Genomic DNA, 17,558 nt, shown 5'->3' on the forward strand with positions numbered 1-17,558 from the left:
GACTGGTCAGGTAGAGGGATGGTGGGTCGAGGGTGAATAGAGGCCTAGAGCCTGAGGAGTGAGCAGGAAATGCTGAGTCCTGATGCAGGCCAAAATGGACACAGCCTGTGAATGCTGACTACATCTCCACAGGGCCCAAATAGGTTTCCCTCAGGTCAAGCAAAGGGTGAACTTGAGCTACCTACTCCTGACCTGTAATATTATCCTCCTAAAGTTATATCCTAAAGTTTAACATTACATATGTTGAAAGAAGAGAAAACATGCAGATGTTGTTGAAAATTTTCAATAAATATTTAGTTCGGCCCTCGACTTAGTCCAAGTTTTTAATTTTGGCCCTCCGTGAATTTGAGTTTGACACCCCTGTACTAAATGATCGATTGACCTGCCCGAATGGCACACAAGATAATGTTTTCACTATATACATGACAATAAACAATTCAATTTTTTTTAAAAATTGCAAAATAGTTGCTAATTTGAAGGCCATGCTCGACTTGCAATGGTCCTTCCGAGCAGACATCGTGATTTTGGTTTTGTGGAAATCACAAACTCTTCCATGCAGTGGATAGCAGGTGAAGTAGATTTTGGAACATAGACCATAGAAGATGATAGCACAGTACAGGCCCTTTGGCCCACAGTATTCTGCTAACCTATGTAAACCTACTCAACATTCTAAACATGGCCTCCCTCATACTCATAATCCTCTATTTTTCTTGCATCTATGTGCCTGTCTTTTACATGTCCATATTGTACCAGCCTCCACCACTCCCCTGGTAAAGCATTCCAGGGATCCACTATCTCTCTGTAAAAAATAAATAAACAGCATCACCCTGACCTCTTCCTTTAACTTTCCTCCCCTCATCTTGTGCAACTATTTACACTCTGTGTGTAGGTTATGTGTGGGAGTCAGTGAAAGGGTGTAAATATTACGCTCTTCTTTGAGGAAGATTTGATGCTGATATTTGCTCAGCTTCCCTTTATGCAATGTGTCTGCTTCAGAGAGTCATTCTACCTGGATGTAGACTTCAGCTTTGTTAGGACTATCTCCATACCCTCTGCCTCATCAATACTTGGTTTAGAAAACCACTTCATCATGCAAGTGTTTCTCCTTCCCCATGTGGTGGGTGATTTGTGAGGTTCTTGGTTATAAATATCTCATTGTTTGGAATTATTTTGATATCGTTGAATAGATGTTTACACTTTGTGTGGCTGGGCAGATCAATTAATTAACAATATTTAATATTATCACCCTGAATGGAACTCCCAGCATCTCTGATCTTCAACACATTATTGGGATTTGTACCTTCAGCTGTCCAGACTCTGCTGTTGTGTTCCTAAAACTGGCCTCTGCAGTGTTTTGATCAATCATCTTCATGCAAAATTGATAGCACTCTTGTGAATCTCTTTTGACATTGTGTTGAAAGTGCTCCATAAATGCAAGTTGTTGTTGAGCTTGTAACGTGTATCATCCTGTGCAGTGAAATCTGAACCCTTGTCTCACTCAACAGCATTCATTTTACTGCCGCTTGACAGAGGACAAAAAATCAGAGAAATTCTTCAAGGTGTTTTATGATCGTATGAAGCTTGCGCAACAAGAGATCAAAGCTACGGTGACCGTAAATACCAGTGACCTTGGTAATAAAAAGAAAGATGATGAGTCTTCGGAGAGAGACGTGCCTGTGCGAAGAAAAGGTGAGAGCCAAGCATGGAACTGGTGTACACTCCTGTGTTTTGCCTCGTTATTCAAATTATTAGACAAAAACAGGAACTATTTATTTTAATTGCATGTGAATCTGCTAATTTGCTGTAGGATTTCTGAAAGTAGGACCTAATTTTCTGTTTTGAGGTGCCTGTGCTTTGGCTTATGGTGGTACCTTCACTTCACAGTAGTTGAATCAACTTTAAGTTCCCTGCTGGGGATTGAAAAGCTGTTCTGGGTTGTAAATAAACATACTTAAAAATGCAAATAAGTTCAGGGCAATTTGGAGCAGCAAAATGATTGGAGAGCTGAACAAAGCCTAAGCTGACAGGTAGGCCTTGAAAACAGATTTGTTTGATTCTAAAAGGACTGTCATTTCCTCCTTGTTTTGCTCACCAGTGGAACGGTTTAGTGCCAGTAATTTGAAAAGGAAGACATTTCTCTCCAAAGTGCCATTTTTTTTGTTCATGAAATTATTGCTGCAAATATATAGAGTAACATTGAGAACTCGGTCTCGTTCTGTGAACAGGAAATTTTCCACACCTCTTGGATGTGTTGTTTGTCTTCTTCCATGTTCTTTGGTGCTCATGACCCTGTGTAATGGAGCCTTTAAGAAGATTTTCTTCCCAAAGGTGAATAATCACACCCAGTTTGTTATACCTCCAGCTGCATAAATTTAAATAAAATGCAGCCAGCATACATGCCAATATTCAGAACTTGTGCCAGCATTTAGAGCATATGGAAAATAATTCCAATGTCTAAAAGATCAGTTTGAACCCAGCAGAAGCATTCATTGAAGGAGTGAATCCTTGCAACAGTAGCCAGATCGGAACTTTTGAAAGATGCTTAATTTCAGTGAAAGGTGACAGTTTTAGTGTGGGAGGAAACTTTTAACACTCTCCTACAAGGTTATTTTGAGTGGCAAATAGAAAACAAACTTTTATTTTTAATTAGTTATATGTTTTCCAAAATGCTCATGTTCCCTAAGATGTTAGAACAAAAATAATGGAGAATATTTTTTATTCTATTGGCATATATTGCAGAACAGGGTTTTATTTGTGAGCTTCTCTTAACCCTTCTGCTCATTCCAGTAAAGCTGTTAGCCCTTGGCCCATGGAACCTGCTATCCCAACATTTGTGATAAATAAGCAAATAGTGTCCATATTAAAAAGGTTGCATTCCTAATCAAGGGAACTGGTCACCACTGCATCAATTTTATATTGGATTTCCTTTAAAAATGTTGCATTGATTTTGGCTTTATCTTGTTGCTGATGTGCAGACGAACCTTGGTCGTACAATGACTGATTTAGTTTGGGGTCACTGCCAGTGTTACAGGACTATTCTGAAATGAGGATTTGGAATGTATTCCTAATTCAGTTGGCCAGATTCAGTAATTGCCAATTTGGCAATATGCCATTGAAGATTTAGCTTGCAAATCCCAAGATGGAAATGACATACTTGATGTAGTCTACGTGTGATTCAACCAGACATTGCACATGATTGGCCAAGAAATTAGGAACTGCTGATATCCATGGAAAAGTAGCAAGTTGGAACTAAGTTTAAAATGGGAAGTTAGAGCTAAAACTATCTCAGTGGCAGAAGGGCAAAGGGCAAGGATTAACAGGGGCAATGACTGGACCGTGGTATGCAGGGATTCTTTGCAGGTTTCAGTATGAGGTCCCTTGTGGCATCTAGAATAGAGTTTAGAAGAGTTCAGGGATAAATGAAAGAAGGAAATAAACAGAAGAACAGATGTAAGTCAAAAGAGCTGATCTCTGAAGCTGGAAGAACTGAGTTATGACTATTAAGATTCAGTTTGCTTTTATTGGCTTAGAATGTAAGCATGGCAGGGTTATGTAGGAACTGCATGAAGCACAAGGTTCCAGCTGGGACACCATATATTGTGCACACCATGTTGTGGGTACAATATAATATCAATAGAATGGATTAGAAGGGTGGTACTAGTGCCAGAAAAATTATTGTGGCAAAGTGAGTCTGGCTAGGCTGGGTCATATCCTTTTGATGAGGCATTTTACCAAGGAGTACCACATTCTGAATGGCTTAGATAGACTGAACAGGAAGGACCTATTTCCCTTGGCTCCAACTTGGAGAGACCAATTTAAAGCACTTAGTAAAGGAAACAGAGGAGGTCAGGAGCATTTTATTTCACTTAAAGTGGAGGGAGTTTGGAACTTACTGTTTGAAAGTACAATGGAAGTGGAAACTCTAATCGTGCTTGAAACAAAAACAAAAGTGGATGAGTTATTGAACAGCTATAACCTGTCGGCCAAAAGTGAGAAAGTGCGAGAAGCCGGTTTTGATTTGTCCAGCAATGATGTGATGGCCAGAATGGCCTCATGCCATAACTTGCTGATTCCATGAATGTACATTAAACTCGCCACCCCTTGATCCAAGTCTGGAATGTTGTAACCATCTTTGGTTTGCAGCAATGGTGGGGGGGGGGGGGGGGGGCAGCAAAGTGGGAGGGCCAGGGGGAAATATATCAAGGCTTTGAATGTTGGACAGTTGAAATTCTCAAAACTGAGATGAACAGGTTTTTGCTACTTTGGGAATATTGGAGAGAGTGAGGAAAAGGTCCAATCATGAAGTCTTGGTGCAGTCCGTCCTTGCCACCTTGACTCCCATCCACTGAACTCACCTTTGCAGCTTTTGCAGTTTGTTTGTCCTTCTGCTGTAAACATGGTAGAAGAACAGTCAAAGAACAACCTATAAAGTCATCTGGTTTATATGGAATAGAAGCAACCCCTTCTAAAGTTAAATTATCTTGTTTTGACTTTGATATAAACCCTCTTTATGACAAATGTAAAATTGCTGATTCACATATTTTGGACTTGCCCTAGTTTAGAAAAAATTTGGAAAGGTATTTTTCAAACATTATTGGTGATTCTTAAGGATAAATTGGAACCTTGCCCTTTAATTGCTCTTTTTGGATCATTTCAAGATGATGATGTTTTATTGACCAGCCCAAAACTGAATTTTATCTTTTTCTTCACTGATAGCCAGATGTGCAATTTTGATCAAATGGAAAGACAATACTCCACCTACACACACACAATAGTTAAATGATATCATGTCTTGTTTAAGCTTAGACAAAAAATAGATATGCCATTAAAGATTTAAATACTAATGTTATGAAGACATGGGGCCCTTTTATGGACCATTACCTGTCTGTTTCCAGGTTGTCGTCGCTTGATACTCACATGTTAATTTTTTTAAATAATCTTGTATAGTGGTAGGGGTTTTGAATTAATGGGTTTTTTTCTTGTAATTTGTGTTTCAATATATAATTCTATTGTTTAATTTTTGTTTTATTGCAAACTTCAATAAAAATATCTTAAAAAGAAAAGAGGTAAGCCCTTCAACCCAACTCGCCCATACCAACCAAAGTGCCCACTTAAGCAGGTCACATTTGCCAGTGTTTGGCCCATATCACACTCAATTTATCCTATTAGTATAACCTTCACAGACATTGTACCCTCCTCCACCACACCCTGGAAACCCATTCCACTTAACCAATGTCAATGTGAAAATACATGCACTGCAGATTCCCTTTAAATGTTTCCCCTCTCATCTTAAAACTAATGTTCTTCAGTTTTAGACTCCCCTACCCTGGGTAAAAGACTGTGACAATCTACTCTTTCTGTGCCTCTCATAATTTAATAAACCTCTAATTTTCCCCACATCTTTGCTCTAGGGAAAATGGATCTAGTCTATCCAGTCTTTCTTTATAACTCAAGCCTTCCATTTCAGTGAATCTTTGCTACACCCTGTCTTAATGCTATCCTTCCTAGAGCTAAGTGACAAAACTGTGGTTAATCAGTTCTTTTTGGTGTTGTAATGCAGCCAAAGAGCCTCCTGCACAGCTCAGCGATGAGGTGCGAGAACAGCTGCTGGAGGCCTCTGCCGCCACGCGGAAAGCCTACAACACCTTCCGGAGGGAAGCGGATCCTGAGGACCACTTTTCCAGTGCAGATGGAAATCCAGCCTCCGGAGAGAAAAACAAGGACGATGGGGAGATGAGTGCAGTGATTGCCATCATGCAGCCAATTCTTCGCTTCATGCAGCTGCTTTGTGAAAACCATAATCGAGACCTCCAGGTACATTATATCCTGTCCTGAAAGCTAGATTTCATGCCAAGCCTACCTGTCATTTTGTTGCCAATTTGAAATCAATACCACTCACCAATACAGTGTGGGCAATTAACAGTAGCTCTTTTCTATATTTATGTATAATACAGTATTACATAAAAGATTATTGAGCAGGATGGATATTGAGTAAATGAATGACTTGGGCCAGTGCCATAGTATAGAACAGAGAAGTACAGCACAGAAGAGACCCTCCGGCCCACAACATCTGTGCTGAACTTGTTGCCTAAATTGAACCAAAACTCTCCTGTTTGCACACGATACTTACCCTTCATATGTCTTTCTAAAACCCTCTTAAACACTACTGTCATATATGCTTCATCAATTCCTCTACCACTCTGTTTAAAAAATAAAATTTGCACCACCCATCTCCTTTAAACATTTTATTCCTCTTCATCTCCTTAAATATGTTTCCTCAGGAATGTGATATTTTGACCCTGGGGACTAGATTCTGTCTGTCTACCATACCAATACTTCTCCTAATTTTACTTCTCCCCTCAGCCTCCAATGCTCTCTAGAAAACAAACCAAGCTTGTCCAAACTCTCCCCATAGCTCATCATTAATGCACCATCCTGATCATTTTTCTCTTTCCAAAGCCTTCACATCCCGTCTGCAATAGGGCATACTCTAACCAAAGTTTGTTGAGGTGCAATGTAATTTCCATACTCTGATCCATGTACAGCATACAAATGAAGGTAAACATGGTGTATGCCTTATTACTGTTCCATGCATTTGAGTGGCCACTTTGAAAGAACTTTGGACCTGCACCTCCAGATCTTCTGCAAATCAAAACACAAAAATGCTCGAGAAACAGCATGTCTTGCATCATTGAATGAAAGTAAAGGGTAATCAAAATTTTGCACCTGAGCCCTTCATCAAGGGCCTGAATAAAATTGTGTGGGGTGCTTGCCTATGTTTTGTTAAAACTGTCCCTTCCTTTCTCCTCTCCTCCTCTCCTTCCCCCTCCCCAACCCCACACAGCTTTCATTTTTTTCATTTGGGCGCCTGCCCGCTTTTTGCTCGTACCTTGACTAAGGGCTCAGGCCCAAAATGTTGGTTACCATTTACTTCCTGTCGATGCTACAGGACCTGCTGAATTTCTCCCACATGTTTATGTACATCACTTCAATTCCCAGCAAACTCTCCTGTTTAACTCCTGCAAGTCAACAGTTTTAGGAGTCCGGCCGTGAACTCTCCCTTACGTGTAACACCTTGCACTTGTTTTTGCATCACTGATATAAAATTCCAGCTGGGATGTTGGTGGATAAGCCAAGAGAATCTCTGTTTAAAATGCCAAGTTATTGAGCAGATATTCAATTTGCAGGCTCTTCTCCATCTCTGGTTGCAACTGGGCTGAAATTGCAGGTGTTTCAGTGTGTCAATTTGCTGGGTTCTATTAGAGGCTATTCTAAAGTTTGTTGTTGAAGAATTTTCTATATTTACATAAATTGTGATGCAGCCATCTACACAAATTAACCACATTAATTTGGTGGTGATTGAGTAGATATAATGGAGTGTTTTATCACACAAAAATATTTCAAAACTGAGTAACGTTATAATTTAGAAAGGAACACAAAAACTATGTTTCAATTATATGGAGGATTTTGTGCACTTGGTTTTAATCATAATCTTAAATTTCCTGTATGTTGACAGTCATACTCATAATAGATACCAGATTTTGTCTTGCAGGGCACAGCAAAGGGATTTTTTTTGAGTTATACGTAAATATATCATGGTTTGGGTGCTGCTTGCATCTTGAGTTAAAGATAGTTGAATGCACAATTAGGAATGTCAAATTTTCTTACATTAGCTGTCCAAAAATTATTTTTGTAAAACATGAAAGTTTGCAGACATGGTGATTGAAGTTAAAACACAAGGCTGGAGAAACTGAGCAGGTCAAACAGCAAATTTAATATAGCAAAGATAAAGATAGTGTACATAGACAATGTTTCAGGGTTGATCCCTTATTCAAAGTATGAGCAGAATATAGACAGGAGCCTGAATAAAATTGTTAGTGGAGGGACAGGGGAAGGAGCCCTCAGGCCTCCTGACAAAAGATGGATGAGGAAGGGGGGGGGGGGGCACAAGTGAAAACCGGAGGCGGGGGAATTGCTCTTTGAATGGAGAGGGAAAGGGATGGAAAGCTGGAGGAAAAGAGACAGAGGGGTAGGGAAGAGAGGGAGAAGGGGGAACGGTCAAGCAGAAAAAACATGTGCTGGAGGTCTCATAGCATCCATATGAGGTGAAGATATATTACTGATGTTTTGGGCCAGACCCCTTCCTGGAGGTATCAGGTTTGGATGAGTGTGGAGAGAGTGGAGGCTCAGGTGTTCTGAGGGGGTGAAATTTGAATGCTTGAGGGGAGTGGTGAATCGAGATGGTTGATTTCTTGGCAGCTGCTAAAAATATAAAGGTCCCGAGCAGACAGAAGGCCAGAACGAGGTGTCCAGGAAGAAGGAAGTGGTTTAAACTGGGGGAAGGGGTCTGTAGTGGTCTAGCAGAAACTGAAAAGTTGATGTTAATACCATCTGGTTTGAGTGAGCTCTGACAAATTATTAGATGTTGCTCCTCCAATTTACAGGTGGCTCTTGTTTGGCAGTGCATAACTCCATGTTAGCCCGGGAGTGTGGCACAGAAATGAAATGGATATCCACTGGGAGATCCCTGTCATTGATGTGGATAGAGTGAAGCGATCTCCCAGTCTGCATCCAATCTCTCCAATGTAGAGAAGGCCACAACAGGAGCACCAGATGCAGTAGTTGACTCCCGTAGATTCACAAGGGAAGTGTTGGTGTTTGAGACCCTGAATGTTTGATGAGGGAGGACATGTGAGCACATGTGGCGCTTCCTGCCGTCACAGGTGAAAATGCCAAGGAGGCGATGAGTGGACAAGGGAATCATGAAGGGAGCAGTCCCAAATGGGGGTGGATATGGAAGGAGAGGAGAAGATGTTTCTGCAGTGGTGGGATCATGTTGTAGTTGATGGAAATTGTGGAGGATAAGTTGAATGCGGAGGCTGGTGGGGTGTAGGTAAGGACAAGGGGAAGCCTTTCTTGTTGCGTCTCAGGCCAGGGCAGATATATGAAAATTGTAAGAAATGCCTTTAAGGGCTGAGTTGATGGTGGTAGAGGGGAGTAAGGAGGCATCTCAGATGGTCTGGAATGGAAGACCCCATCTTGGGACCAGATGCAATGGAAGCTGAGGAATTGATAGAAGTGAATAGAATCCTTACAGAGGACTAGGTTGAAGTGTAAATGAGATAATTATGGGAGTTGGTAGGTATGTAGAAAATGTCTGCAGAAACAGAGAGATCAAAAAAGGGGAGAGTCGTGCCAGAAATGGACCAAATGAATTTGAGGTCAGGGTAGAAGTTAGCAGCAAAGTAAATAAAGTTGATGAGCTCATCACGGTGAGGCAGCACCAGTGTTGTAATCGGTAGAGCAGAAAAAGTGTTATCTGTGTAGGTTTGCAAAATGGATTGAATTTTGCTTCAGAAAACTGGGCTAGATATGATCTCTTCCGCCATCCAATGGAGAGTATTCATGCTTGACAATCAATGTAAGAAGAGAAGAAGAAGAAGCAACTGTTTTAACAGTTTGAGTAAAAAAAAATGCAATGTTTGGTCATGATTTCAAATGTATTGCTTCACCTGATCACTGTGGATTTTTGTCTTTATTGTGAAACATTTTTTCTTTGAGTCACGTGAAGTGGAAGCATGCCCTTCACCTCATCACACTCCCATGCTGACGATTTGCTCATCTTCACTCATTTTATTTTACGTACTTGATCCCCAGTCTGATACACCTTTGCAATTCAAGTGCAATTTCATATTCTTTTGAATATTGGTTATTGTACCCATTACAGTTTGATGGCTTACATTTTTGCTCCAAGAAAATGGGGTTAAATGATATTCATGGTATGGCAAGCTGGCAAAATTCAACAACTCCTGAATTACAATGCATTAAACCTGATACTTGCTTGGATATAAACACTGTTCCAGAAGATCAATTTAAGTGATTGGGAGTGCAAAGAACGTTGCTTAGTGAAGTTCATTCTTGACAATTCTTTTAGAATAAGTCACAGCAGTCATTATTGAAATAATAATCAATAGCAACTTGAAAATTATTAATTTACTATTTCAGGGCTGAGAATCAAAATGTAAAACAGATAAATGAAGAATATAGGAGTTTTTTTATTCCACTGTTGTAAAATTGTTTTGTTTTTGATGGCTAAGTGACGACAATGGGTTCTCTTGCTCAATAACATTGTTGGTGAGGTTTAGTTCTCTGTGCCCCAGGCCTGATTTCACATTTAGATATTCAGATATCCGAGATATAAAGAGAAGCCTTTCACTGATTATTTCAGCAATTGGTTCAAGCTCATGCCTATCTTGAGGACTGATAGAAAACACTCCGGTTGATTTTTGTCTTGGTTTTCATTTGCCAAAGGAATTGTCTATAGCTAATTTTTGTTGCTTAGGCAGGACAAAAGTGGCTTGCTTGTCTATTGATCTATTTGTCCCTTATCTCCCAATTGAAGATGGACTCTGGATTCTGAATCCCTGAAGGATTCGTATCCAGATTAAAATATGCCATTGTTTTCCAATCAGAGAGGCGCATGGTAGAAGTGACATTGACATGCACCAACGTTCACCAACAGTGTGAAACATAACTGCTCAAGGAGCATTCAGGAATGGTATTGAGAACTTCAAGTCCATTCCTTGGGACTTAGCATAAACAATGGAAGGTGTACACTATCTCACAAATTTCCCACCCATCTGTTGTGTCAGACAGTTCCTCTCTTGACCCTTCTCGCAAAGGCTCTGTGTTCTAATACTGGTCTCATCAGTCACCAATCAAATGAAACAAATTATTTTTGACCGGCGAAATGACCTCCACTAAACCTGAGGAAGTGTAGGTGCTGCTGCTGTATCGTCCTGACTAATGGGGTGTTGTAGGGACATGATCTATTATATGCACACCATACCCATGACAGAGCCATTGATGTGTTATGGGGAGTGGTTGCCCTTTAATCTCCTGAAGGCCACAATCATCTCCTTTGTCTTGTCTACGTTGAAACTCAGGTTGTTCTTGCACTATTTTACAAACCTCTTCTCTGTTAGCTGACTCATCGTTGTTGCCGATGAGGCCATCGACTTGTATCATTTGTAAACTTGGTTCTGTTTAAATTTAACATGGCAGTGGGGGGGATATTACATGGTACAGTAGAGTCAAGAAGATTGAAAGGGGACTTGGTAGAGGTGTTTAAGATTTTAAAAGGGACAGACAGAGTAAATGTTGATAGGCTTTTTCAATTAAGAGTGAGGGAGATTCAAACTAGAAGGCATGGTTTAAGATTGAAGGGGGGAAATTATAAGGGGAACATGAGGGGAAATTACGCAAAGGGTGGTAGGGATGTGGAATGAGCTTCTGGCAGACATGGTGGAGGCGGGATCATTGGTTACATTTAAGGAAAGACGGGATAGTTACATGGAGAGGAGAGGACTGGAGGGGTATGGACCGGGTGCTGGTCAGTGGAACTAGGAGGGTGGGGATTTGTTACAGGATGGACTAGTAGAGCCGAACTGGCCTGTTCTGTGCTGTAAGTGGTTATATGGTTATAAGTGGAAATCTGACTCTCCCAGGAATTAGTTAAAAAATGTGTTAAATAAGGGAATTACATTTAACCAAAACTGTTAAAAACTGCTTCGGAACTGCTTAGTGTCGCCTTAAAGAGGGGAGATACATATAGCACAAAAGAGGGGAGATCTAAGTGTGGCAGTGACTTTAGAGGCAGAAAAAGCATTTGATAGATTAGTATGGGACTTTTTGTGTAAGGTTTTGAAAGATTTAGGATGGGACAGGTATTTGCAAATTAGGTTAGAGCCTTATATAATGAATGTAAGACTGAAATCATAACAAATGGGCAGGTTTCAGCACCGTTTCCTTTAACCAGATCTAGTCGACAAAGATGTCCATTATCACCTGCTCTATTTATTTTAGTGATAGATCCACTTGCAGAATTGATTCAATGTGATCCTGGTATTAAAAGATTTAAAATTAATCAAGAGGAGTATAAAATTAATTTATTTGCTGATGATGTTTTAATAGAACCAATAGGCTTGTTACATAAATTATACTTAAGACTGGAGGAATATTATAAAATATTGGGTTACAAAATAAATTGGGATAAAAGTGCCTCTTACTATAGGGGATTATACTCAGTGCCCACCAAGTACCCAATTTAAATGGATGATGAATGGAATAAAATATTTAGGGATAAGGATAGATAATAAATTAGATAATTTATATAAATTGAATTGCTTACCTTTACTTAAGAAAATTGGAGAAGATTTAAACAAGAGGAAGTTACTGCCAGTAACATTATTAACTAGGGTTAATTGTGTTAAAATGAATATATTCCTTTGAGTACAATACCTATTTCAAACATTACTGATAATGATACCACAAAAAATTTTCAAGAATTAAATAAATATATAAGAAGCTTTCTTTGGAAGGGTAAGATGTTGAGGGTTTCTTTAGATAAACTGACATGGAAGTTTGTGTTAGGAAGTTTACAGTTACCAAATTTTTTAAAATTACTATAAATGAGGTTTCTTGTTTCATTTTTGTTAAGGGAGAAAAGCCAGCATGGATTAAAATAGCAATTGATAAAATAGGAGAGAGAATATCGAAAGACTTTATATAAAAATGGGAATGGAAATTAATCTCTGGGGAGAGGGAAGGACCTTTGTTGAAACATTTAATTAATATCTGGATTAAGGTAAACAATGAAATTGGAACGAGGGAGGTTATCCTGCCTAAAATGTATTTGATACAAAATCAATGGTTTCCACTTTCAATGGATAATCAAGTTTTAAACATTTGGCCTCAGAAAGGAATTAGATATATAGAAAAATGCTACAAAGAAGGAAATTTATTTGAACAATTAAAAAATAAATATGGGATACAAAAAATACACTTTTTTGTTATCGATTAAGGGCTTATTTAAGAGATAAACTGGGTCCAACAATGTCATTACCAAAATGTGGTGATGTGGAAATGTTAAAGAAATTTATTTCAGCTATGTCCACTTTATTGCAGAAGGGGACTCCCAAACAGGGGATACATAGGTCTCGTCAGTAATGGGAGATGGATTTAAATATTAATATTAATGAACAAAATTGGTCAGAGTTACTTCAAGATAGTATGACAAACACTATAAATGTTAGATGCAGATTAGTTCAATATAATTTTTTACATCAATTATAGCTCACGCCACAGAAATTAAATAGATTGAAATCGGACTTATCAGACCTGTGTTTCAGATATGGCCAGGAGATGGGTATTTTTTTTTACACTATTCTTGATCCTGTCCTAAAGTGAGGCCCCTTTGGTTAAATATGGTAACTTTTTTTTCGAACAGGTTACAAGAATTAAATTCCCACAAAATTCAATGTTATTTTTATTATAGGTAATATTGAAGGGATAAGACCAAATTTGAAATTATTTATATATCAAAAAGAATTTTTAAAGATTGAATTGTCAGTGGCAAGAAAATGTACAGCAGTAACATTGAAATCAGATACCCATTTGGGTATAGAGTGATGGAATGCAAAAATGCATAGCTGTGTTCCTCTTGAAAAGATTACTTATAATCTGAGAAATGAACATGATGTATTTTTGAAAATATGGCGCACATATTTACAAATTGTGGGAATTAATTTATAGTTATTTTCCCTAAACTTTGAAACGTCATTAACCTCCGTGGATGGATTAAAAGCTACAAATGATCAGAACTGTGTGGTGAGGGGTGTCCTCTGGCAGCCAGGTTTCTATTCTTGTTTTTCTTACTTTTCCTTATTTCTCTTTTTCTATGCCTTTTCTTATTTTTTTGTTTCCTTTTTCATTTTCTTGGGGTTTTGTTAAGGTGGGGAGGGGGTTGGGGTTTTATACCATCATGTATAATGGACTCGATATTAATATTTCATTATTGAATTTTGCATTTGGTGATGATTATATGTATTGAACATTTTTTAAATAAAATTTCAAAACAAAAAGCTTAATCTGGCAGTGCAAACATTGAGTCAGTGGCATGAACAGTCGTGGGATGAGCACTCAGCCGTGAGGTGCATCAGTGCAACGGGACTTGAACTCCCAATTTAGACTGAATGAGGTCTTTGGTTAAGAAGCCCAGCATCCAGTTGCAAAGAGGGTTGTTGAGCCCTGGTGAGGACTGCAGATGCTGGAATCACCCCATTGAGAAAAATAATTCAAACAGTTTTGGGAGTCTCTTTGGAGTCAGTCTGGAGAGAGTTAGCCAAATTAAATGTGAAGTTCTTAATTAGAAGATTGTTCCAACAACCTATCAGGATCACATTAAAATATTAAAGATTTTAATTTCTGAAAAATTGCCCTCTATATTGAACATGTTAGAAATAATTATAATATATGAGCAAGAGAAAAAAGCAAGACATAAAAGGAGAAGGTGATTCAATCCTTCATGACTGTTCCAAAATGGATCACAATCGTCCTTCACCTCGATGTCACATTCTTGTACAAATCTCATGTCCTTTGGATCTCACGATATCCAGAGATCTTGGTCTTGAATAACCAAGCCTCTTCAGCCTCCTTGGATACTTAGATAGAGAATTTCCTAGATCCACCAGCCTCTGGGTGAAGAAATTTCTTTTACTCTCAATCCTAGATAACAAACGCCTTATTTGTGATTGTGACCTGGTCCAGACATCTCGGCCAAGAAATGCATCATCCCTGGATATTTTCTGTTTAGCCCTGCAACAAGACCTCAGTGCAGAAACAGCACATTTATGGGCAAATTAATATTGGCTGTATCCCAGTGAGTTTTTATGAGACATTCCTATTTCTGCCACACATCTCTTTAAGTGTATTGAGCAGACAGTGAGCTGCTGCAGGAACTCTGCCAATTCACAGCATCCATGGACTGACATAGCCAGCATTTCCACTTGGGGCTCTTTATTGAGCCTCAATTGAAGGGTCGTGACCAAAAATGTGGACTGAGCATTTCTGCCTATGGATGCTACCTCACCTACTGAGATTCTCCAGCAGCTCATTGTTTGCTCAAGATTCCAGCATCTCCAGCTTCATTTCCCCTGAATTGTATTCTTATATAGGTGATCCCACATTACAGGTGCATTCTGTTCCAAGAAAACTGTCCGTTTGGATTTTTTTTCTGTAATGCATCTTTAAGTGTGAAGGAATTAATGGTATAAGAACATAAGAAATAAGAGTAGGGATAATCCCATTGAGCCTTCTCTGCCATTCAATAGATTATGGCTGATCAAATGATAGGCTCATCTCCAGCTACCTTAGTATGCAAAAATCTTTCCAATCTTAAATCAGTATAGTGTGTAGTAGTTATTAAATTGTGACTTCCTCATCACTGACAATTGTCTGACCATTCTTCCAGCCATGGCCTGCGGAATGAAAGTGATCAATAATTAATTGATCTTAAGTCCTATCTCAGGAACACAGGGACCACTCATGGTTGTGGAGTCATCAGGGAAGATGACAAAGCAACTAGGTGGTGTCAGCCGACAGCCCAAGGATAGTGTTGGATCTCATTTAGCAGCAAAGATTTAGATGTGAAAAGTAATTCAGTTCCTTGCAGTTCCAAAATAAAATGGTTGTGAACTGTTGTCTGATCCAGTGGAGTTTCATTTGAACTGTGAGTACCTTGTTGCCTCACAAGAGATTTTTTTTTAGCTGTGTAGATGGTCGGAAGATGCCGTCCATGATCTGTAACAAGCACAATGAAGGATGGCCTCAGTCTGCAAAGCCCACATCCTTTGAAAGAACAACATAAATTGCTCTCTGGAAGTGAGCTCATTTGAGTTTAATATTCCAGTGGGTCGGTGAGATGAGGATTTCTGTTTCTGTGGTTCCAATTCAGTCTTAACTGACTGAAGTGTGCAGGGTGGAGAAACAAAGCAGCAATTTTGTGCAGAGTGGGATCCCCTAATCTTCTTTGGCTTGGCTTCGCGGACGAAGATTTATGGAGGGGGTAAAAAGTCCACGTCAGCTGCAGGCTCGTTGGTGGCTGACAAGTCCGATGCGGGACAGGCAGACACAGTTGCAGCGGCTGCAGGGGAAAATTGGTGGGTTGGGGTTGGGTGTTGGGTTTTTCCTCCTTTGCCTTTTGTCAGTGAGGTGGGCTCTAATGAACAGATAGATGATCTATCTTGTGTGGCTTAAAGAATGAATGTTAGCCAGGAAATGAATGCAGCAATATTGAGTTATATGATCACTGTTTCCTGCCAAAGCTTTATTTTTAAATGAGCATACTGGTTCCTTAGCTATCAGTGATTGTTTAAAACCCTGTTAAAATCTGCTTGAATACGACAGAGGGATTACCTCTAAGAATTCAACAGTATCACCAGCTGTAACTTCCAATCAATGAAGACATTCCTCAAAATGTTAATTACCTTTTATTTTTCATTTCCCTTCAGAACTTCCTGCGATGCCAAAACAACAAGACTAATTATAACCTGGTTTGTGAGACATTGCAGTTCCTAGACTGCATCTGCGGCAGTACTACAGGTGGGCTGGGCCTTTTGGGACTCTACATCAATGAGAAAAATGTGGCCCTCATCAACCAGACACTGGAAAGCTTGACTGAATATTGTCAAGGACCCTGCCACGAGAACCAGGTATCCATTGCAGCCACACCCAGCAGCACCTGGAACATTATTATCATTGCTGTTTGCAACTGTTTTTTTTGTTGTCGGTGAAGACTTTCTTTGGTTAGTAATGCTTAGTGAGTGACAGTCTATTCAGCCAACAACAGAAACTATTCAAGATTCCTTTTTCAAGTAATAATGCACAAAATTGCCTTCTGTCTGCTGTAAGGCAGACAAAGTGTCACCGAGAGCCCCTTACAGTACAAGAAAGAGAAACAAAAGGTAGTTCCTTCAGTCACTGAGTGTCCATGGATTCACCTCCAGCGCTCCCACAGGTATATGAGCACATATGCAAAAGTGTGCAAACTTTAACAGCCTGCTGCAAAGGGAGCCCTATTAAAGTTGTTCTCTACCAATATGCATTTTTTAAATAAAAAGCTCTCTGTCAGATCACATGAAGTGATTCATTACAACAATGTTTTCAGTCTTGCAATTGGAGAGCGTACGTGGATTTTGTTCTAGGGCATTCTAAGTGAGAGTTGTGTGCTGTAGTCAAGCAAGAGTGCACCTCTGACACTAATTAGTAAAGAGAAGATTGTCAGCAACAATGAATGATAAAAATCAGTGGTTTTCAAACTTTTTCTTTCACTCACCTCCCACCTTAAGCAATTCCTTACTCATCACAGAGCACCTTATGGCATAGGGATTGCTTAAGGTGGGAGGTGAGTGGAAAGAAAAAGTTTGAAAACATCTGTTTTAATCGTACCTAATTGACTCGTTATGTGCACGGTTTCATAACTCCAAAGGAAATGGAGCAATGACTTTTTCTCAAGCAAAATATTTCAGTAACAATTGAGTCTACAGCAGTGGTTCTCAACCTTTTTTTACCCACTCACATCACACCTTAAGCAATCCCTCACTAATCACAGAGCATCTAGGCATAGGGATTACTTAAGGTAGTATATGAATGGACAGAAAAAGTTTGAAATCAACTGATAGAAATGTATCTTGTCTCTCTTGGGTTGTATTCAATTCTGA

The 17,558-nt window shown here is 39.3% G+C and overlaps 1 protein-coding gene across 8 annotated transcripts in view; it reads left to right on the plus strand.

The window, feature by feature from the left end:
- The window catches only part of itpr1b (inositol 1,4,5-trisphosphate receptor, type 1b), a 571,367-nt gene that overhangs the window by 359,135 nt on the left and 194,674 nt on the right, over positions 1 to 17,558 (plus strand). For all 8 annotated transcript variants that reach the window (XM_069936919.1, XM_069936913.1, XM_069936916.1 and 5 more), the window contains 3 exons: positions 1,506 to 1,689; positions 5,561 to 5,814; positions 16,350 to 16,550. In XM_069936919.1, coding sequence (XP_069793020.1) covers positions 1,506 to 1,689; positions 5,561 to 5,814; positions 16,350 to 16,550 — 639 coding nt within the window. The remainder of the gene's footprint in view (positions 1 to 1,505; positions 1,690 to 5,560; positions 5,815 to 16,349; positions 16,551 to 17,558) is intronic.

This window comes from Narcine bancroftii, chromosome 5, assembly GCF_036971445.1.
Source record: "Narcine bancroftii isolate sNarBan1 chromosome 5, sNarBan1.hap1, whole genome shotgun sequence".
Classification (NCBI taxonomy): Eukaryota; Metazoa; Chordata; class Chondrichthyes; order Torpediniformes; family Narcinidae; genus Narcine; species Narcine bancroftii.